At 47.0% G+C, this 22,414-nt stretch overlaps 1 protein-coding gene across 1 annotated transcript in view; it reads right to left on the reverse strand.

The window, feature by feature from the left end:
- LOC115325373 (WD repeat and FYVE domain-containing protein 3) overlaps positions 1 to 22,414 on the reverse strand; it is a 193,923-nt gene that overhangs the window by 54,756 nt on the left and 116,753 nt on the right. Inside the window, exons 48-59 of the mRNA XM_029986093.3 lie at positions 21,767 to 21,939; positions 20,940 to 21,088; positions 20,220 to 20,276; positions 15,789 to 15,849; positions 11,213 to 11,382; positions 8,314 to 8,368; positions 8,008 to 8,127; positions 4,667 to 4,784; positions 4,456 to 4,562; positions 3,781 to 3,934; positions 834 to 925; positions 43 to 255 (exon numbers count right to left, since the gene is read on the reverse strand). Coding sequence (XP_029841953.2) covers positions 43 to 255; positions 834 to 925; positions 3,781 to 3,934; positions 4,456 to 4,562; positions 4,667 to 4,784; positions 8,008 to 8,127; positions 8,314 to 8,368; positions 11,213 to 11,382; positions 15,789 to 15,849; positions 20,220 to 20,276; positions 20,940 to 21,088; positions 21,767 to 21,939 — 1,469 coding nt within the window. The remainder of the gene's footprint in view (positions 1 to 42; positions 256 to 833; positions 926 to 3,780; positions 3,935 to 4,455; positions 4,563 to 4,666; positions 4,785 to 8,007; positions 8,128 to 8,313; positions 8,369 to 11,212; positions 11,383 to 15,788; positions 15,850 to 20,219; positions 20,277 to 20,939; positions 21,089 to 21,766; positions 21,940 to 22,414) is intronic.

The following is a 22,414-nucleotide window of genomic DNA, read 5'->3' on the forward strand; positions in this document are numbered from 1 at the left end:
TTTGCCACTACTCTGTAGCTTTTTAGCGAGTCTATAGCTCACCTGCTTCGGGATCTGGCCAAAATTGTTGATGAAGCCGATGGTGGCATTCTTCTTAAGGGGATCGTCTATGCTGTAGATGTCCACGTTCCCCTCGTAGAATAGGTGGTGGAAGACGTTGACGGCCTCCACCGCGGGCTGGCCCTGCTGCTTGTAGCCGAAGATGAGGTCGATCCACTCGTGCAGGTGGGCACTCACGTAGTCGCTCTCCAATGCCTGTAGAAAGACACGCGGCGGCAGTGTCACGCCCTCCGCTGCACGTTGCAGTTGATGCCGCACATCACAGTCCTTAGATCACTTGGTTCGTAATCCTTTCGTCGTGCTATGAGAAAGCTTTTCCTACGGACAAACTGAAGCACCAGAGGAGTGCTGCCGACATTAGGAGTCAACCAACTAGAGCGCTTAGGGAAACCGACGGATGGAAGTGGTTTCGGGGAAGCCATTGTGCCGAGAGTCGCTGGATGCATCTACTTTTCATAAAGGCTCAGAGACCCGTCGAAAGGAAGAATGACTAGAAACGGCATCTATACTTGAAGCCTCGGAGTCATGTTATTTCGAAATAATCAAAATGCAAAACGAACGATGCTATGTTTAATTTAAAAGAATTATAGAAATCATTTATCCGTTCTTGTATAAAAAAAAAAAAAAATGTTAACTTATTTATTTTTTCATTTATAGTAGCTTGTTCCACCTCGAGATGTGCCACAGCAGACGCTACGAGCTATCTTAGCCAGTCCTGCGCTCAACGAGTGCCACGTGACTTCCGAGAGATTCGTGCAAGGGGCGGTGCTCACCATTCTGTGCACCCGTATGAATTCTCGTGGGTCGCCCTTCGCCCAAGATGGCAGGAGAATGTCGTCCAGCTGAACGCCGTTCTGTTTGCAGCCTGCAACCGTGTAAACGGAACACACCGTGATGCGGCACTCGCGTAAAGAGACGCCAGAGCAATTAAATAAGCTACACTCCGAAGTAACGACGCTTCCGTCATCTCGGCACTCAAAATCCTTGTTGCTTTATCTGAAACTGCAGGGAACGCTTTTCCGCCCTCCGAGATGTTGGAACGGTTTGTGACGGAGCAAGATAATATTGCCTAAGCTTCCTGACGCCATATCTAGAGCTCAGGAAGTCGCATTTTGGAATTGCAATTGTCGCCAATTGTGCCCGCTCCTAACTGAGCAACAAAACGGCACCGTTCGTGAGACTATCGGGGAATGAAGTGTCGGCGCTCTGAGCCACGGATTGTCAAACTGTGTTCCTGGGAACCAGGGGGTGTCCCAGGGTACCATCAGAGGTATGCCGAGCACCTTAATTTTGTAAATTGCCCCTGTTCCTATATGTGAGTTTTTTTATTGAGTTTTAAGCACTATTTTATAAGACCTCAGCCAGCCATTGACGCATAACTAGGAGCCAAACACTCTCTATTCCGTTTATCGCTGTTTACAAGCTTGGCACACTTCTGCATTGCTTTGTTGCATCGCTGCTGAGGCCGGTAGGGGTTTCTCAGCTGCCTTGAAATCAATAAGTTTGAGAATTCCTGCATAGCATATTCAGTGGCCCTAGGGAACGCTCCGTCACACTGAGGCAACAGTTGGACAACTCTATCTGGCAACACGAGGAAATTGTGTTGCCAGCGACTCTCACATCAAGGCAACAACAGTCGGGCAACATGTTGCTGCCACCCGGCAACCGTGTTGACCGATTTGTTGTCCGACAACCCTGCCACACTGCGCTGATGGCAGGGACAACATGGGGAACACTTGAATATTTACCATCGTTCGTGTGCGGCGTGGCATCGCTGGAAATGTGACTCTACAAAGTGCTAGTGCGTTCGAATTCAGAGCCGGAAATTACCACAGGACGGCATCTACCAGTGACTGTGATTAGAAAACTTGACACGGGAAGTATATTCTAGCCTTTTTTTATTTTATCAAAATTTTCTTCATTCGCTGACAAAGCAGATGGCCATAACCGAGGAAAATGAGATTGCTGATATATGTTTGGGATTTACGCCACCCTATAAAGGGTTTCTGTCCGGTTCTTTCTTTCATGCAATTCCTATTTCTACCGTGAAGTTAAGTTCGCCGGCAGTACCCAAAAGCGCATTTTGTAGCATGGTGTTGAGCTAACTGATGCTTAAAAACTGCGACACCGTCATGATCGGCCTTTTTAACAATCGGTAGAATAAATATTTTTCAACACTGTCTATTTGCCTACCGCCTACTATGTGATCAATTCATTCCCCAAAACTTCCTGGGTATTATCGAAAGAAATCAAAGGTCTGACAGCGTCAGTTTCCAAGTTTCAAGCATCAACAGTCATGATCAGTGTGTCTGTTTTCATGCTTCGATTTTTTAATCCTTGCTTTCCTGGATTAGTAGTATTATGCTTCATTAGCAGGCAGGGTGTCTAGCAAATTATTATTTTGAAATTCCCTGACTTTTCCAGGTTCTCCCTGACAATTTCAGGTGAAATTACCTGACCACTGTAGAGGCGGTTAAATGCATGAGACCCTTACAACACAAGACATTGAGCATTGAGCACTGAGCACTGTGAGAATAATTTTGCACAGGCTTAATCAACTTGCATATTCCGAAATATTCGGGTTCGTTGAGTCAGAATTAAATGAGCCCTTTCTTGCCGCTGACATCGTCAGTGAAGAGGCCACTTCCGCAAACAAAATGAAAGCACGGTGCTCAACCCCACACAATCATAACCGAATGGCAGCATGGCCGCCAGATGGGCAGCATGGCCGCCAGATGCACACTTTCGGATACTTTCGGCTTAAGGCTTGGATTGGATTGGGGTCTGCGGATTTCCTACTTGCTACTAAATCTAGTGGCTCTAACCTGGATTTAGCCTAGTGTTGCGCCTTCAATCCAATCCAAGCCAAGCCAAGGCTTCAACTGGATTTGTCGGCTGTTCCCTTTGCATCGGGTAGCACACACTTTATATCAGGTAAGCAGAGTCCGCGTTACGCTCTAAGCAGAATTTATTGTCAATTTTTCTGCTACCAAGTCCTCAAGCCTTTGCTCAGGGCACTCGATGGCGTTTCCGGCTCATTTTCCCTGACTGGCCTCGCTTTTTGACAATATCCCTGACAATTCCCTGATTTTTCCCGGTAATTAATATTTCCCTGATAATTCCCAATTTTCCTGGTCGCTGTACACCCTGGCAGGTCAGTAGGCATGCCATTTTATTTCACTAGCAGTTACGTGAGCTGGTCTGGCAGTTCTGATTTCAACACTAGTCTGAACCTTCACGACCGTATCTGTGACCATTTCGACAATCACTTTCCGTAATTATGCAATAAAAACATTTCTCAAATTATTTTAACTGCACGCCAGCCTCAATTATTGTTAAATAACGTTTTCCACGATTTTATTCGAGTAAGACGTTATTGATAGGAAACTAGCTCTACCATCGAAACTATCTGTGTTATCGTGTTGCAGGCCCGAAATTCACTCAGCCAGCGATCAGGGCAACATGCGTTGTCCAACACAAGTTGCTGCTGTTTTTGTTGCCGAAAGCTGTCATACCAAGGCAACATTTTCGTTGTTGTCCATGTTGTGCTGTTGTTGCCGTGATGCGACAGGTTTGTTGGACAACACGGGGAGCGAGCAACAAGTTGCCCGACTGTTAGACAACGTGTTGTGTTGCTGTTGCCATCGTGTTGCCTCAGTGTGACAAGGCCTTACGGGACGCGTCAAAGAACAACTTGGGCCCGGAGTTGGGCAGACGCACCCAGGTCGAAACGGTTACTGTTCACCAGGAACTCGGGCAAGTAGAAGAACTCTGGGATGAGTTCCTTGACGTCGGCCATGTTGTGCTTGGAAGCAGAAAGCCAGGCGTCCTTTACGCTGTGGAACATGCGGTCGGCCAGATCAAAATGTCCCCCCTGCACAGAGGAGAGGAGACGGCATGGAGAAACCGGCCCAACTGGATGTGGGGTCGCTCGTTTCTTTGAGCAGAAAATGCTGCACGTGAGAGGTGCTCAGGTGAGGCCTAAATCTGACGAGTCCTTGCTGTAAACACTGGGATAATATTCTGGTGCTACTGAATACATAACAAGGAAAAAGCAACCAGAATAAGAAAAAAGGGGAGGAGGAGAAGACAGGCTGAAGAGAGAAAGACAGAGTGGGAGATGTTCCATTCATTTAAATATTTGCTATTATAGTATGAATGTTTTTGCATAAAGAAATGCATACCCAACAATTTCAAGATAATTCCAATCAATAAAATATTTGCCACTAAAATATTTTTGCAACTGCAATAATTGACCTTTGGCCTTACCTTTCCAACCGTATCAAAATAAGGTGAACAGCCTTGTTTGAAGCTATACGTCACAAGCCCGCTGGTTTCACCTATAGATTACAACAAGAAAGCTATGCGGCCAAGGAACCATAGAAAGGACCAAACCTGTAGTTTGAGGAAGTGTTGCGTGAAGGGCTCCATTCGGACAAGGTACGAGGCAACAATCATGGCAGACGAATAAAATGTGCCGTAGTGGTACGGCGGTGTCTCTCCTAGAAATAAAGAGTGAGGGCAGAGGTTGAAGACGATGCACCACTACGACAGCTATCTAAAACGAGCGGTTGCAATCTAATTATAGATCAGAGAGAATACAAACCGTGGGGATCGTCCCACTCTCTGTAGCGCTTCTTGAATTGATCGAGGCGGTCGCTCGTTTGTGCACCCATGGGCTTGCTGAAGTCTCGAAAAGTTGCAGAGTCGTTTAGGTCCAGTTCCTACGGAGAAACATTTGGGGAGATTATGAGGTTTGAGAAAAGGCCCATTCTACTACGTTTAAGCACGAAGCGAGAGCCCATGTCGAGATACGACTGCTAGTCACAGTGGCAACCAAGCGTCGTGTTACCCGCTTGCTGCGGTGGCTCACGGTCGCACACCGACAAGAGCACTTGCAACATAATGAAACTTGGTCAAACAAATGTTACTTTTCGAATAGCTAATGGCAGCTGACGTCGCAACATTAAAAAAAGTTTTTGGCGACATCAGTTCCTATGATGATTATCTGACTGTCCCTATGATAATTACCTGACTGTCCAGTTTCACATCGCCACCGTCACATCTTTCATTTTAAGGATTGTCCGACGTAGGCATTCGGCAACAGTTTTGCCGTTTTATGGTGCTTCACAGTTGGTGAGACCAAAGTGCCAACCCTCATGCATAGCTCAGCACAGGTAAATGACTGGTAGACCTGCGGTGGTCAAAGACTAGTAGTCTGAACTCCAGAGAGCGGGGGCAGGCACAAGACACCGGCCATCCCTGGTGGTCTATGACATAGTTCCTCAATCTGAGTTCCTAAAAATTCGGGGGCTCATCATAGTGCCCTTGTGGGTTTCCCGAGCTCCAAAATTTCTTTGACCGTCCCTGCTCCTAATTTCCAGTACTATTTTAGCGGGTCTGAGCAATGCATCAATGAATAACTGAGCCAAACACCGCTTGTAGTGTGCATTATGGTGTACAAGGTCGGTGGGCTCCTGCACTGCTTTGCTACATCAGTGCCGAGACGGGGGGCAGTTCCTCAAAACAAGGGTTCTTCAAGATTGAAAAGTTTGGCAATCTCTGTTTGGTTCATGATGTCACCGAGATGGTTAGGAGCAAATTAGGTGGTCTCTGGTGGTTTAAGAACTATTTGGTGGTCTAGGGCAACGGCTTCCAACCACTCATGTTTTGGGACCCATTCTGGATCAGAAAAAGTGATGGAACCCCCCATCCGGCAAAGGGGAGGGGGGAGAGGGGGGTAGTGGACAATTGCAGCAACAAAAGGGTAAATAAAAAAAAACTCAAAGCATGCGAACCAACCTTGAATCTCTCAAATAAAGAATAATAGACCCTACTCATTCGGTACACATGGTTTGGTTTACTTAGCTTTCTAAAAAAACAACAGCATCAATATAAAAAAAAAAAGATTGCTGGGCTGGACTGACGTTTAATTGCACACCTTAAAGGGCAACTCTGCTTCATTTCTGTTTTTGAAAAAATACAATACAGTCAAACCCGGATATATCGAATTCAAAGGGGATCGTAAAATAGTTTGATATATCAATAATGTGATATACAAAGATATGTTAAAATTAAGCTTGAATTGAAATTTCCTGGCGTCTCTGCTAATACCAAAGGCCGTGACAAACAAGAGCTTATCAAATGGAGCATCAAAGAGCCGCTAAATACAGTACAGCATAGCTGGCGGAGACCGCAAACACCGCCACGCTTATATGCACGCCTGGCCGGGACCTCCACACAACATAAAAAACAAAACACGAAAAAAAAAAAAAAAAAAAAAAAATAAAAAAAAAAACAGAAAAGTGAGTTGCATAAAAAAAATCATTAAAAAAAGTTAAGCAAATAACAAAAAAGAAAGCTTACTAAGTTCAGGCAGCAAGAAAAAAAAAGCAAAAAAAAAAGCAAAACAATAATGGCAAAAGGAAAAGGTAAACAAAGATAAGGCCTTTGCAGTGCGAGTGCACAACCTTGTTGTCAACACAATCGACTTGCCACCTTTTTTTTGGGCTCATTTTATTTTGGGGTTAAGGGAGTCGCGCAGCATCAGCAGTTTTCGCAGAGACGAAGACTACCATTCCGACAGCGGGCCCTCCCTGCTCTCCCTACGCGCCAGCGCGTGCCTCTCCCCTTGCTTTTGCCATCCTCCACATTTTTTTTTCCTTACAATTTATAGTTTTTTTTTTGTTTTTTTTTTCAACTGCTTTTTTGCTGTGCATCTTACCGCGTGTATGCAACCCTGCAACCCAAGCTCTTAGGCAGGGTCAGCCTGGCCACCCCTGGTGTAGATGATCACATGACATTTCCCACCCCGTGATAGTGGCCCGGAGCTTTTCTTGAGATCCGAAGCTAATGTTGCCAAGCGGAGCCGAAGTTTCGGTTTCAATTTCTGCTCATGTTTAATGTAAGATTTAACAATATGTAGACCATTTTTCACGAAGCAAATGATGCTGCACCTTTTATTAGTGTTTTAGAGCGCAGCTCTTAGGGGCCCGTTCCCGGCTTGAGCGGCGTCAGCGTAACCAAGGTCATCCCAAGGTCACCCGACCCCCAAGGTCATCACAAGGTCAAGTGACTCCCCAAGGTCACGTGACCCCTCCCCCAGGGTCACGTGACCCCCAAGGTCACGTGACACCCAAAGTCACGTGGCTCCCCAAGTCACATGACCCCTGGGGCCACGTGACCCCCGATGACGTCATCAGTGACGTCACTGATGACGTCACCGGCATCCGCATCGTCAGCGTTATCATCACTGATGACGTCATCAGTGACGTCACTGATGACGTCACCAGCATCCGCATCGTCATCACTGATGACATCACCGGCATCTGCATCGTCATTGTCATCAGTGACGTCACTGATGACGTCACCGGCATCCGCATCGTCATCATCATCATCGCTGATGACGTCATCAGTGACGTCACTGATGACGTCACCGGCATCCGCATCGTCATCATCATTGATGATGTCACCGGCATCCACATCGTCATCATCGCTGATGACGTCATCAGTGACGTCACTGATGACGTCCCTGGCATCGTCATCATCACTGATGACGTCACCGGCATCCGCATTGTCATTATCACTGATGACGTCATCGGTATCCGCATCGTCATCGTTACTGATGACGTCATCGGCATCATCATCGTCACGTGACGTGACCCCCACCCAAGGTCACTTGACCCCCCCCCAGTACCCTTCCCTCCTCCTCCTCAAGAGCTGCGCTCTAATTCGGCGTTACAGGGAGCTGTAAACGGCTTTCACTTTTTTTAGTGTGAAATCACTCATTACCTCGAAATTTTTGGAACTGAGCAGAGTTGCCGGTTAAGGGGGCCTTCACTGAGCCCAAAGGGCCCAAGGACCCCCATTTGGGAGCCACCGGTCTAGGGAATCGACAGGATGGTCAGAGGGAACAAGAAACCCTGTCGGGGGCAAGCAAGCACACACCTCCGAGTCGTAGTCGGCCAGGACCCAGGGGAAGACGGGGTATTGCATCAGGTCATTGTACGACCGTCCCGCTAAAGTATTCAGGTGCATCAGGTACTGGAAGTTGCTAATTTCACCTCTCTGCACAAGGGAAGAAACCAAAATGGGTGTGTAAGTGCACGAGGACAAACCTGCACCTCTGTTTGAGTGAACTTGCCAGCTCAGCATGTCTTCTAGAGAACAAGGAGCAAGTACACCGAGACATCATGGCTTAAGATATATTACAATAAGTTGTATAGACGAGAATGACTGTACGAATGAACTCACCAGCCATCGTTGTGTCACAGAAGTTTCTCCAATCAGGTTGCTTAGCAAACTGGCTCTAGAAAAATAATGAATAAAAAGCACACTCAGAGGGCAGTTTCTACAATTATTCACACCATCACAACCACCAGCCCCAGCAAAAAGAATTAAAAAAAATAAACAGAAAGTAGGATAGACAGGGTTGAAGTTCAGTATAAAAAAAAAGTCACAACACAATGAAGGCTCTTTTGAAGTGTAAATTTTAAAGCAAAGCTTTGTGCACCGGTAATCTCGGAGGTCATAATGAGGCATGACTGCTCTTTAGTCTTGTGCGAATAGTGGATTTTGCGCTCGAAGCGAATTCGAAGCGAATAGTGGTTTTGGCCGAATATTTTCAAATCGAATAGTTTTTCCACACCTTTCACTACCACTGCGTAATGCTTAGATGAAAACCCAGCTAAACTTGTGAAGGTTGTTCCACTTGTTTATTTACAAACTAAGTTTAATCTATCTATATTTATGAACTGTGAACTAAGAAGGTCTGATGTCTTGGGATGGCAAGTAAACAACAGATTTGACATAAAATGAATCCTATAGAGATGGCCAACTATGCCCAATTGAGTGAATTTACAAATCTTGCTATATAAAATATTCTTTCTTTGATCTTGAGTTAAGAAAGAATGAATCGCGCATGATGAACGCAGGCTGTAAGTGCATCTCTGCCCAACATAGTATACTCTTGCATAGCAGTAAGTTTAATTTTGAAACTTTTACTACAATGTAAAGCTACACACTCACAAAGTTTCCATTTATTTTCAAATGCAGACGGCACGCGTGCACCATCCCGCTTTGTATGTATGCTTTTCTTCCAAGCACGCAATGGCGAAATTCATACTTTTCCAAGTGTTTATCGCGGCAGGTTACCCCTTAGAGTGTGCTTCTTACCCAGCACCGATGTAATGTAGAGAAGCATCACCCGCAGAACTCGCTTTCGCGGGTATTGCTTCTCCGCAGTGCTCCGGTGCTCGCTAAGAAGCGCACTCGACAGGGCTAACTCGACGCAATCAACACTTTGAAAAACACAAATAGTGCAGGTCTTCTCGAAGCGAATATCGAACAGCGCATTATTCGAAACTAATATTCGAAATTCCGAATATTCGCACAACCCTACTGCCCTTTGCACTCGGAAGTTGTCATTGGTGCCATCTGAGAGCTGCAGTAAAAAAGTGAAAGCCGTTTACAAATCCCTGTAACGCCGAATTGGAGCGCAGCTCTTGAGGAGGAGGAGTGAAGGGTACTGAGGGGAGGGTAGACCCCTCCGCCCCCCCTCATTCTTTAATATGCTCCGGGGGGGCGGTCACGTGACCTCGGGGGGGGGGGGGGTGTCACGTGACTTTGGGGAGGGGGGGTCACGTGACCTCGGGGGGTCACGTGACCTCAGAGGGGTCACGTGACCTGGGGGTCACGTGGGGACCTTGGGGTCACGTGACCTTGAGATGACCTTGGGAGGGGTCACGTGACCTTGGGGAAGAGACCACGTGACCTCGGGGGTCACGTGACCTCAGAGGGGTCACATGACGGGGGTCACGTGACCTTCAAAGGGTCACGTGGGGTCTTAAGGTCACGTGACCTTGAGATGACCTTGGGAGGGGTCACGTGACCTCGAGGGGTCACGTGACCTTGGGAGTCACGTGGGGTCACGTGACCTTGAGATGACCTTGGGAGGGGTCACGTGACCTGGAGGGGTCACGTGACCTTGGGGGTCACGTGACCTTGGGATGACCTTGGTTACGCCAACGGCGACGCCGCTCAAGCCGGGAACGGGCCCCTAAGAGCTGCGCTCTAAAAGCAGATGTGTTCTGTAGCAACCATTTTTCCCGTACGCAAACTAAACTTCTTTTTTCCCTTTTTAGAGCGCAGCTCTTAGGCGCCCGTTTCCGGCTTGAGCGGCGTCGCCGTCAATGTCAGCGTAACCGTGAGGTCACGTGATCCCCCTTAGGTCACTAGACCCCCGTGAAATCTCGTGACCCCCCTCAGGTCACGTGCCCCCTGTGAGGTCACGAGGGTTACGTGACCTCACGGTTACGCCGACGGCGTAACCGTGAGGTCACGCCGTCGGATGAGGAGGTGAGGAAGAGGGAGGAAGGGTGTAGCCTCCTCTCAGTACCCTTCCCTCCTCCTCCTCAAGAGCTGCGCTCTAATTCGGTGTTACAGGGAGTTGTAAACGGCTTTCATTTTTTTTAGTCCGGTAACTGTTATTTTCTAAGACTTAGAGACATCTTATCCCAACCAGTGGTGCCAAATTAAAAAAGAGGCTGAGCTTCCGGTGATGTGTACTTAATGTATGCAGCTCAACAAACACAATTTGCTTTTTCCGTCCAACATCCTCTATCATGCGACAGCATATCATGATATCTGGCGAGAGTTCGTAAAACTGGTACTACACCCCGCAAGTTGTGAGGCACTCTAGCCACAAAAGTGAAGAAACATAGCAAATAATTATGGTTGACTCATTCATTAAAAATAACGGTTGCCGTGACCATGATGTAAGTTCACCTGAGACTGTGGAAAGGAAAATAAATAGTTTCAGAAGTGTAAAGAAAAAATCTTTTGACACAATAAACTTCCCGCAGCTTGTATGAACTCAAACTGTATTTTAGTCAAAGTCACTGAAAAAAGTTTTCGAAAATGCAGTGCACATTAGGCATGTTAGACCCTATTCTATAGTAAAAAAAGCCCCATCCGAAGCTATAAGGAAATGAGATTGGACTTGTGAACTCCTAGCAGCACACGTGCCATCTATAACAGTTAAAAAAAAAAGAAACTGTGTGCCACAACTGATGACTGAAATCAACCTGGGGAGGTCAAAGATTCAGGCAAGGAAGGAGGCGGCAAGAGTGGGCGAGACCGTGCCAAAGCTCACCCGGATTCGACGTTGGCTCCTCGACGCTGCCCCGCAAGGGACTCTTGAGCACTGTCCGTGATTGCGGTGGCAGCAGACAGGAAGCGACTGTACACCTTGTTGCGCACTTTGCGGGGGAATACCAGCAGGTAGTTACGCCCGTCGGCCGAGAACACTTCCAAGGCAATGGGCTAGCCGAGGGCCGAGAGAGTCAGGGCAAAGAAGGAAGAAGCAGGTGGCAGAGAAAAGAAGAAGAAAACAACCAACAAATGCATTGAGTGTCATCTCTAGAACGTTAGAATATAATGCCAAGTCAGTGAACACTTAGCAGATGCACCATGTACGCTGGCGCGACAGCTGTAACGCAACTCTCGTACGTCGGACAGGTGCAGGGGCGTGGGTCTTATTGAAGCACCGTTGAAATTAGCTAAAAGTTACACATTCAAATGTTCTAGCTGACTGAAGAACCTCGTGGCAAGCTGCCACCAAAGACACCAGGTCTCGCGTGAACCATGATCGATCACATGCAGAACAGCTGCCAGTGCCAAAAACATTCTTGCAGGCGCGCTGCACAAATTGCTTTGTAGCACCAACATGTCCATTTTTCACTCAGTAACATTCTCTTCTATGTGCCATTTCATGTTCACGCATAACATGACCTCGACGTCGAATGCGTCCTATACTAACACCCAAGATGAGACCGAGCGCCAAGAGAACGGGCGACTGAAGGCGAGAAAAAGGAGGCGATGCCCTCTCCAGGAACAAAAGCCCACAGCGATAAGCGTGCGCACACTCCGTTCGTTTTCTGCAATGCAACACTTGCCCAGCACAATAAGCTCAAACAGCTAATGCAGTAAAAGGGCATGGGCCGAGATTTGGTCAAAGAACTACTTTTCAAGCAGAGGAAAGGTGCCTATGCCATAGCTGCACCAATAATGGTTTAATGGAATCGTCTTTGCGTGCTTTAATATCACCAACCGTGAGGCTGCCAAAAGTACCCAATACCAACATTGAAAGCTGTGCAACTGTATTTAAAAGAATTGTGCAAATATTAAAATTTTCAAATGGTAGTATAGTTTCATATAATGCGCTATTTAATATTTACTAGGGGTGTGCGAATACCAAATGGTAGTTATTGAATCAAATTAAAAAAAAGCTAAATATTGAATTGAATAGTGATTTTATTTGTAGGAATTATTCAAAGTATGCTGCGGCGGCACGTCAGGAGATCCCCATGCGGTCCAAATTAATCCTCAGTCCTCTGCTGGGGCGTGCCAGATGCCCCTCGTTGGTTTGGCACGTAAAATCCCCAAATTTTAATTTTTTTGGTGCAGAATATGCAGTTGATGCTGAACAAAAGCTCAAATGTAAAAAAAGTTCTGGTAAAAAAAAAAAGCAGCAGTTGCTGGATGTGGGGCACTAAAGTGGATTTTAAGGTCCCATTTTTATGGCACACACATAATCTATCTACCCTAAGTGTCATAGAAAACCTGAAGCTAGTGCCATGCGTAGCATTTTTAATGCGAAAGCATTAACTGTCCCATGGGGCGAAGCTGGCATCGTTCGTAGCAGCGAAAAACGTCACCTAAATTCCCACTGCCTGAACGAAATGCAATCGATACTCTCGTCCTTTCATCACCTTCTTGCAGTTTGTATTTCAAAAGTGGCTATCGAACAGCTGAAAGCACTTTCGAATCTAGGCGCATTACTCTTTTTCAGTTCTGTTATGTTCTAAATCCGAACTTGCGGCTCCAGAACGACGACGACAACTCGGCTGGTTTCATCGGTGTGGTTTACCCAATTTTCTTCTTGTGATTTTGCAGTTACCATTTCTGTGAGTGTGCCAAGTGTGTGCTAAATCGATGTTTTAATTTGAAACGAGGGGCTTGCAAAAAAAATTAGGCATAGCATGAAATTCCAGCCTCCTAACAATGCGTGCTATAAAGTTAGTGGCATTCATTTTTTTTTTCTAGTCTGTGCGCTAGATCTTTGTGGAATGGTAGGACTAAGAGGTGCTTATCGCATGGTCTGTCCAACATCGCTGCACAAACATTGGGAGCAAACATAGCTCTTTTGTGAGTTCCGTGCCGACCATGAGTCTTTTACTTAATATATAAAACATTCGAGTGATTGAATACTGTAAACGACTTAATTTTCGTGGGCTAAACTTTTCGCGGGCTCAAATTTTCGCAAATCGGGCAAAAGCTGAAAATTTGAAATTATTCGCGGGTTCTAATTTTCGCGAATCGAGTGTAGCTTCCGTAGCGTTCACATATTGCCCAAATTGTTCGCAGGACGTATTTTTCGCGAATTGTAGGCCATTCGCGAAAATTAGGTCCCTGCGAAAATTTAGTCGTTTACAGTACTAGGAATTCAATTTGTGAATCAAATTATTTGGGAACTTACTATTCAATTCGTATTCTTATATTGGAGTGGTCACACACCCCTAGTATTTACTTCAAGATAAACAGCAGTGGGTGGGACCCACTGAGCGTGCTTCTTACCAAGCACCGGTGCACTGCAAAGAAGCAACATCCATAAAGCTGGCTTCTGCGGATGTTGCTTTTCTGCAACGCACTGGTGCTAGGTAGTAGCCGAATCACAAGACAACCTGAATCGCAATTTTTATCCGTGGTTTGTGTACCACGTGACTTTCAAGTCACCGATTCCTGCAATACGCGCCTCGTCTGCGAACGCGCACACTGACGAAGTTGAGCGCCTTTTCACTTGCAAACTGTTGGCGGGAGATTGACTTGAAAAGCGTTTAGTCTGGCAATGGTACTAATTTTTTAAAAATTTTTTTCAATTGAATAAAACAAAAATGGCACATCATTGTGTTTTGTGTGCTCACTGGTTCATTCTGTGCGTGATTCTTGGTTCCACACATGAAAAAACTGCAGAAAGTTTGCCCGGCTGACGCGAAGCAGCTTCCGGGACTCTGGGTCCGTGTTGAGAAGCTTCAGTCAAAACTCGTCTAGCACGCCGTGATAATTCCTGCACATCCAATCAACCTTTTACCGTGCAAGACCTCTCTTGTGGCAGTGGCGTACGTAAGTGTTGTGCACGGGTGCGGAGTTCGTGAAGGCGTCTCCAAATGCTCCTTTATCGGCCCAGAACTTCGTCGCTTCTACATTGAAGCCTTCTCGAGCAGGACCATGCCTGTGTTACTGTCATGCCTTGGGTTAGCAAAGCCAGTGGCCCTTCGCGCGAAGCCTATCACGGTGTTCTATCTCGATCTGTACATAACAGCAGCATACGGTTCTCTGTCATGGTATGAAACATTGATTTCTCTCTTGGACAACGGTGCCACGGTGCGATGTTGGAGCTTTGCAGCACCGTAGGGTGGCGAACACGTTCGGACTGTCCTCGCTGGCGTCGTCTCTCTCATGTGGATGTGCTTGGGAGACGGACAAGCCGCGGATATGTCGTTGCGTGATCAATCCGTCTGCGGATCAGACCCTCGCGCAAATCGGCTATAAGAAGCACACTCAACAGGTCTAACCTGCGCCAATACACATTTAAAAAAATATGAATAGTACTGCAGTCGCATGTTTAGGAGAGATGAACTTTCAAAGCGGGGTGGTGCACGCACACACCTGGTGTTTTGAAAAAGAAACAAGAACTCTGAATGTTGACATCCACATTCAACTAGAATTTTTAAAATGAATGAAACTGGCTATTATGGAAGAGTATATGTTTGGCAGAGATCCACTGACAAACTGCATCACTACTTTGTGATTGTCTTTTTTCTTCAAATTTGAAATTGAAGAAAGGATATTTGCATACAGTAAGATATATAACCTTCACTGATTGGGTTTAGCTGGGCATCTCTTTAGACCTATCTTTATATCAAATGCGTCATTTACTTGCCATCAGAATGTAGGCGTAGGACCTCTTGAGGTGACAATCCATAAATATACCTAGATCCAAATTAACGTACCATAGAAGTGGGCCAGTGGAAGATTGGGAACATCTTCATGAGTTAACTTAGGTGAAAGGCTTGGAGAAACTATTTGATATTTGATTAAAAAATATTATGCCCAAATCACTATTTACTCTGAATTTGTTTCAAACTTAAAATCCACTATTTGCACATGCCTAGTATTTGGCAACGCCACGGATTTGTGCAAGGTGCCGATAATCACCATCTTCTCATGTCTTCAATATCCAAATGGCTTGGCATCGATGGCCCAAAGCCTACGGTGCAACAAAGCTTGGAGCGCCTCATATAAGACTTCCTCTTCCCAACTCGCACCTCAATTGTAGTAGACAAAAAAGTTATGATAATAAGCTGGTTGCTTATGCATAAAAAGCTCTCCTAATATTTAATTACATATGCTAGCTTATTCCTGGTTATTTTTAAACAGTTATGTATTTAAAAGAGCCTTCTAAAGGCCTCGGAGAGGCAGCCAATATTCTTCCGAGAGTTCTTCAGGATTCAAAAAATGTAAAAAATCATGGCAGCAATACACATCCACAACTAGTGACACCTCAACCCAAACAGGCATCTGCAATACACCGCTTCAAAATTAAATGCCATTAACCAGGTCACCTACTGACTTCCTTGCAGCAAAACCATGACAAAATAAAAGCTCACCTGGAGCAAGTACCGACGCTTGTGGACTTCCCTTATGTCATCGTACGAAAACTTGCTGCACCTGAAAGAAGAAATAACAAAAATGTCTAGACCATATTTGGTCTATTTGCAAATTACAGTAGAACCTTATTGATACATTCTCGGTTGATACATTTTCCTAGCTGTTACGTCCAAAAACGCCGGTCCCGTTTCACTTCTATACACGTTTGCAAGTCCGGCTTCAGGGCGCTGCCATCTTGCCTGTCTGGGGTGCGCTTGGACCAGCCATAATCCGATTACGAAGCCTTGCTAAGGCGTCGTAATCGGATTATGGCCGCTCCCGAGAGCGCACCCCACTGAGGAAGATGGCGGCGCCCTGAGACCGGACTTGCAAACGTGTTTAGAGAGACATGTATTAGTTTCCTGCCTGTTATGTTTGCTTTCCCGGTTTTTACGTCCAAAAGTGTCGGCAGCGCGGCACCTCAGCGCGCCGGGCGCCATGCTGCCATGCTGGCTTCGAAGCGAAGCTAGCGGAGCAAAGCTGAACCGCGCCATGCGGGTCGCACGGCACGCGTGGGGACGCAGACGCTCGTCTTCCCTTTACTCCTTTCTCCCTCCTTTCCGTCTCTCTGTCTCCTCGCTCGGCTTTGCTGAGCTCTGTCACGGCTTTTCATCTTGCCCGGGTCTGACCTTGGAGCACTGCTCGGACGAGGAGCGAGGCTGGCGAGGCGGCAAACGCTCGTTCTCTCTTGCTCTCTCTTTCATCTGTCCTATTTTTCTGGTAGGAGGTGCATCCACATGCACTGCTACGGCTGCGTGAGCCTGCATGCTCCAAAACACCACAACCGTGGCATTTCGGAGCACGTGCGCTTTGCACCCACTGACGACGGTCATGGCACCGCGAAAAAGGAAGGCACTCTCTTTTAAAGAGAAGTTTGATATACTTCAGACGGTGGATCGCGATCCCAGCCGGAAGAGATCTGAAATTGCAAGAGACCTCACACTCGCGCTGTAACTTTGAACAGCATCGTCGCCATCACCTACAGTGAATATGTGTCACTTGACGACAACGTCGTTACCTTTGAACCGCAGAGCATAGCGGACATCGTGGCCGACCTCACTACTGCCGACAACGAAGAAAGTGATGAAGATGTCGAGCAAGAAACAAACGATTACGCTGTGGCCACGTTTGAGGATGCGATCGTTGCGTTGGGCACCCTGCACCGCTATATAAATGTTCACGACTGTGCGGAGAGTGAAAGAGGACTGCAGCTCCCGGAGAAATGGCTTTTACTGCTTAACATTAATTCAAAGAGGCAGGCAGATATTACGCACATTTGTGAACATGTCTGAGTCCTCAACAGTTGCTTTCTATCTCATCTAGAACCTCCCTAAGTGCGTTATCGGTTGTTACGTTTTCCCGGATGACACATTTTTTTCCCACGGTCCCCTGAAAAACGTATTAATGAGGTTCTACTCTACAGTTTTGGTGCTTATGTGGGACATAAATTCTGTACAATCCTTTGTGAAAATAACTACCATATAATTCCGTAAGGACGCCCTCCCCCGAGAGTTGATTCACCCATCCATTTTTGCTACCTAAATATCTGTAGCATAAAGATTCAGAAACATTGACCGACCTCCCCTGCCCGCCCGCCCCGCCCCGCCCACCCCGCCCCGCCCCGCCCCACCCCACCCCCCGCCCCACGCTCCCCGCCCCCCCGATTTCCGTCGGACGTCACACCATGTCCGACGGGAATCGCATCGACTGCGTGATCTGCAGTACCGGTCTGACAAATGAATTCATAGCGAGTTCCCGCATTTTCGTCTGTAATTTGCGTGCGCGCGCGATATCAGCTCCTGTAATACGCGAGTTGTTCCCGGGTGTATACTGCATAGTGAAATGCGAATCTGCTGCGTCCGCGGTCTGTGCTATCCTTTCCTGTGACATGCGAGTTTGTGTCGGATTCCCGCATTTTTGTCCGCAATCTGCGCGTGCGATATCGATTCCTGTAACATGCTACCATAAAATTTCGAAAGAACACCCATTCAAAATGAAGAGATAAATGGCAAAAAACATAGGGTGGGCTATGTTTGGCGATGCCACAGCAAAAGCTTATCAAAAATTAATGATAAACCACTCTGGCACCGGCTACAAACCACGTGACGTGGGAACTGATACTGCAGATCGCAGACACTGCAAATTCACAATTCATGATGCAATATACACGTGGCACCAATTCACGTGAAATTGAGATTGTGCACGCAAATTGCGGACAAAAATGCGGAAATCCGCTACAAATTTTATGTTACAGGAACGGATACCGCAGATTGCGGACGCAGCAGATTCGCATTTCACGGTACAGTATAGACCACTTACAACGTAACCGCTTATAGTGCAGGACCGGGTATAACACGGCTTTTTTAAACCACCGGTTCGCCTCCCATAGAACTCCATGTAATTACATACCGCTTAAAATGCAGTCGTGCAAAGGGAAATACCGGTTATAGTACGGTTTTCGGAACAGCCTGGTGACCGCGCCGACTGTCTGACGCAGAGAGCACGCTTCCCTGTGCGACACTAGATAACAACGCGAGCCGCAAGCGGCACTCGCGGGGCAAGGAGGCTGCTCGAAGAAGCAGGGAGAAGCGAAGAGAGGCTTCAGTTGCCATAGCGACGGAGGGACGCGCGCACGTGTCGTTCAAGTGCGTGCATCCCTCCGCTGCGTTGGAAACGTTGGAAACAACCGCAACGACAGACCAATTGCAGGTCGAGGAGAAGTGTTTGCGTGCGTTGCATGCCGGTCGCCGGCCGGCTGCTTCTACACACAAACCATGGCGTCGGTTTTGATCGTCGACGTAGACGGCGTGGTAGAAGCTCATCATTCCGCGTAAAAGTGCTATCCTTGACTGTGAATTTTCGTTGTGTGTCGCTATGATAACCCAGCACATACTAGAAGGGAAGATCCACCTCCTCGTGCGGCGATGTTGTGGCGGCACTCTCAAGACGGCAGAAACGCCCGTGTCATCGTGTTTGTTTACTTCGACTACAGTGGTGCTTTCTAAGCATTTGTGTTTTCGAACATCGCCCGGATTTCTTATTTGGAGCATTTCATGCCTGTGCTCAAGTTGAAGGTATTACTGGCACGTACCGTATAAAAGATGCGAATTTTCACACGTTTTTATTGCCGGAGAAAAGTGATTAGGGTTAGCAATCCTGAACGCTCGCAACGTCCGTCCGCAACCCGCGACGCCGTTAGAGGCTGCGCCAGGCAAAAGTCGCTCATTTCTTTCAAAATGCGTTACAGACTTGAGAGAGAAGTGTACTAGTCTGGTGAAATAAAGACTTTCCTCAAACTAAGCTTTATTTTTCATCTAACATAAAATAAATTCTTTTACAAAGGTAAGTTGTCTGATGGCATGCATTTTGGCCTGAAAAATTGATGTTTTGGTTATAGTGTGGTACCGCTTATAGTGCAGATTTTCGCGACTCCCGTGACGTAAGTTATATGCGGTCTACACTGTACAACATACACGCGGGAACAACTCGCGTGTTACGGGAGCCGATATTGTGTGTGCAGATCATGGACAAAAACGTGAGAACCCACTATGAACGTGTGTCAGATGAGCAGGTACAGCAAACTGCGCAGGTGATGCGATTCTTGTCAGACATCGCGTGACGTCCGACGGGGATCAGGGGGTGGGCGATGTTATGGAATTTTTACCTTACAGATATTTAGCCAGAGGAACACAATGGGCGATTTTTCGGAAGCAGGCGTTCACTTGAAACTTTATGGCAGTTGTTCCTGCGTGTATATTGCATCGTGAAATGCGATTCTGCTGCGTCCGCGATCTGCAGTAGTTGTTGCTGTGACACGCGAGTTTATAGCAGATTCCAACGTTTTTGTCCGCAATCTGCGAGCGCGATATAGGTTACCATGACAGGCAAGTTTGTAGTGGGTTCCCACGTGTTTATTGCACCCCGAAACTTGAGTCTGCTGCGTCCGCAATCTGCAGTATCTGTTCTCGTGAGCTGAGAGTTTTCAGCGGGTTTCTGCGGGTCCTTCACACCGTGAAACGCAAATCTGCTACAACCGCAATCCAAGGTATCTTTTCCTATGACACAGGAGTTTGTAGCAAATTCCCGCGTGTTTATCGCATCGTGAAACGCGAATTTGCCATTTCCGCAATCTATGGTATCAGTTCCTGCGTCACGTGATTTGTAGCAGGTGCCCCAGTGTTTATCATTAATTTTTTATAAAGTTTTGCTGTGGCATCCCCAAAGATAGCCCACCCCACGTTTTTCACCATTTATCTCCTCATTTTGGGTGGCTATTCTTACGGAATAATATTATGAATGGATTATCTGCAGTGTCCTGTTGCTAGATTTCACCACTATCGAAACTGGATTGCTCAACATTCAGACTTCAAGGCAACAGTAGATAAACTCACATCCTCTTCTGGTGCTTGCTCCTCGGAGTGGAGTTTGGAATGATTGGGTCGTGTGCGCTGGAAAGGAATGAGAGACAGACAAAACATATCTTCATATTATAGAACATTCCTCACAACTCACATCCCAACGTGAGTTGTGATGATTCCGAATAAGAAGGTATTTCAGAAAAATATCTATGCATAAAGTATCCCTATCGAGAATACCCAAGTTTTCATAGATTTTGCCTCCCAAGTGGTGTAAACATAGGTTAGGGGCAAGCACATGGCATTAGAAGTATGGGTTGGTTTCTTTATAGATAGGCAGGGTGCTTTAGATAACCTCTGCATTCTTTTCATTGCAAAAGTTAATACAGCTTAAGAAGACCCGAGTATGGCGATGTCTCAACAATAGAGACACTGTTAATAAGTATATCTTGCTATACAGACAAAATTTTCCGGAACGAACTGGTTAAATACATGCATTTTTGCCTCATTGTTATGGACAACTCACATTGTGGACGATTTTTCGGGGGTGTAGGGGTGCCCGTATGAACGGGATATCGCTGCATAATATACACCGTGGTGCACTACGTCAAACTCTTTTTCACCATTCTTTATTCTCGAGTAAAAGTGCATCTTAAACACTGGACAATATGGTGCATCCGCATAACCAAAGATAAAACCCAGTGGATACTCGAACAATTGCGTGATTTGGGGCAGTGATGAAAACGAGCAACTTACTTGGCCGGCAGTGAATCAATGTCTCTAATCTCTCTCGTCTTCAGCAGAGTAAAGCCGTCCACCACGTAAAAGTGTTCTTTTCCGAAGAGCAACAGTCCTTCGCACGTGTCCAGGCCTTGCACGCGGGCACAACGAAACATGTGCGTAATCTGAGGCAGAGACGTGCAAGCAAGGAACAGGTTTAAGTTAGAAGTTTACAATAACTATATCTTTTAAATGATCACAGCCATTCTCAAATGGGGGTCCCTGAAGGCTTTCTTAGGGTACCCGAAGCTCTCAACTGTTAGTCTGGTAACGCTGAGCAATAAACCATTTTTCTTTTAGTGATGCTGACAGTCTCTCAACGCTAGATAGACCAAACCATGTGTGCCTTGTTAGTAGGGCTGATCATTCCCTGCTTCAGGGTTTCAAAGTTGGTTTGCACACATTTAGTTTTCTTCATTTAGCCCTTTGCAATTGCAAACATCCAATACTCCCCCTCTCCGCTCCGCCCGCCCGCCCCTTCCCTTCCCCCTTCCCCCCCCCCCCCCCCCCTTCCCCCCCCCTCCGGTGGATGGGGTCTCCCATCCCTTTCACTGATCCAGAGCGGGTCCCCAAAACACAAGTGGCTGAGAACCACCGCTATATCGTATCACATTCGTTGAACGCATTACCCTGCGCGCATGTAGCTGGTGGTAGGTATGTAACACAAGCGTGCTGCCCGCTTCGTCGCTTACAAACTGAGTCATGGACGCGGAAGTGCACAAGGTTTGCTCGGAGATGCTGCCGCATTTAAAAGAGTAGACGGGCTCGAGCGAAAGAGCGAGTAGGGAGCCAGTGTGTCGCACCTTTTCGCCTTCCTCGAGCAGCCGGAGCACGCTCTGGTTGTCGGGCGTGTCGTCCTTGCGTGCCGTGCCGTCCTGCTCCGAGGAGTCCGTCGTGGGGTCCAGGCTCTCGCTGTCGTCCTCCTGTTCGCTCGCGCTGCGGTTGCTCTGCAGCCGGGTGCGCAGCCCCTGGAAGCCTTTCGTGGCAAGCAGAGGGCGTGCTGTTCGAACCTTCACGCGGAAAGCTATGTGCGTGCAAAGTCGAAGGCATTCTTTGTAGCCTTTTTGGGAAGCTTCGCGAATGACCTACCCGTGCAGTTGAGGACCTTGCACGCTTAAAAAACCAGCTACCAAAAATAGTAAAATGAATTGGTAGAAGCTGGCAGCTCACCATGTGTGCTACATGCTTTGTCATCTGGCTTCAGTCAAAAACAAAGAATGCGTCGTTTAGGCCCTATGCGGAAAGCTTCGATCGTGCAAACACAAAGGAGCTTTCAGCGTGAAAAGCGTGGGTTGAGAACCGGCCACGTGTGCGGTGACGGGAAGGAGCCCGGGTTCAAGAAAATCTTCCTAGCACTTTTAAGAAGCACTGCAAAGAACTCGTGCCTGTTGGTGCGGGTTTTACCGCCCAACTAAAAAATGCTGCAACACCCACAATCTACCGTAAAATCC

This window comes from Ixodes scapularis, unplaced genomic scaffold (assembly GCF_016920785.2).
Source record: "Ixodes scapularis isolate PalLabHiFi unplaced genomic scaffold, ASM1692078v2 PGA_scaffold3__209_contigs__length_174095766, whole genome shotgun sequence".
In the NCBI taxonomy this organism is placed as follows: Eukaryota; Metazoa; Arthropoda; class Arachnida; order Ixodida; family Ixodidae; genus Ixodes; species Ixodes scapularis.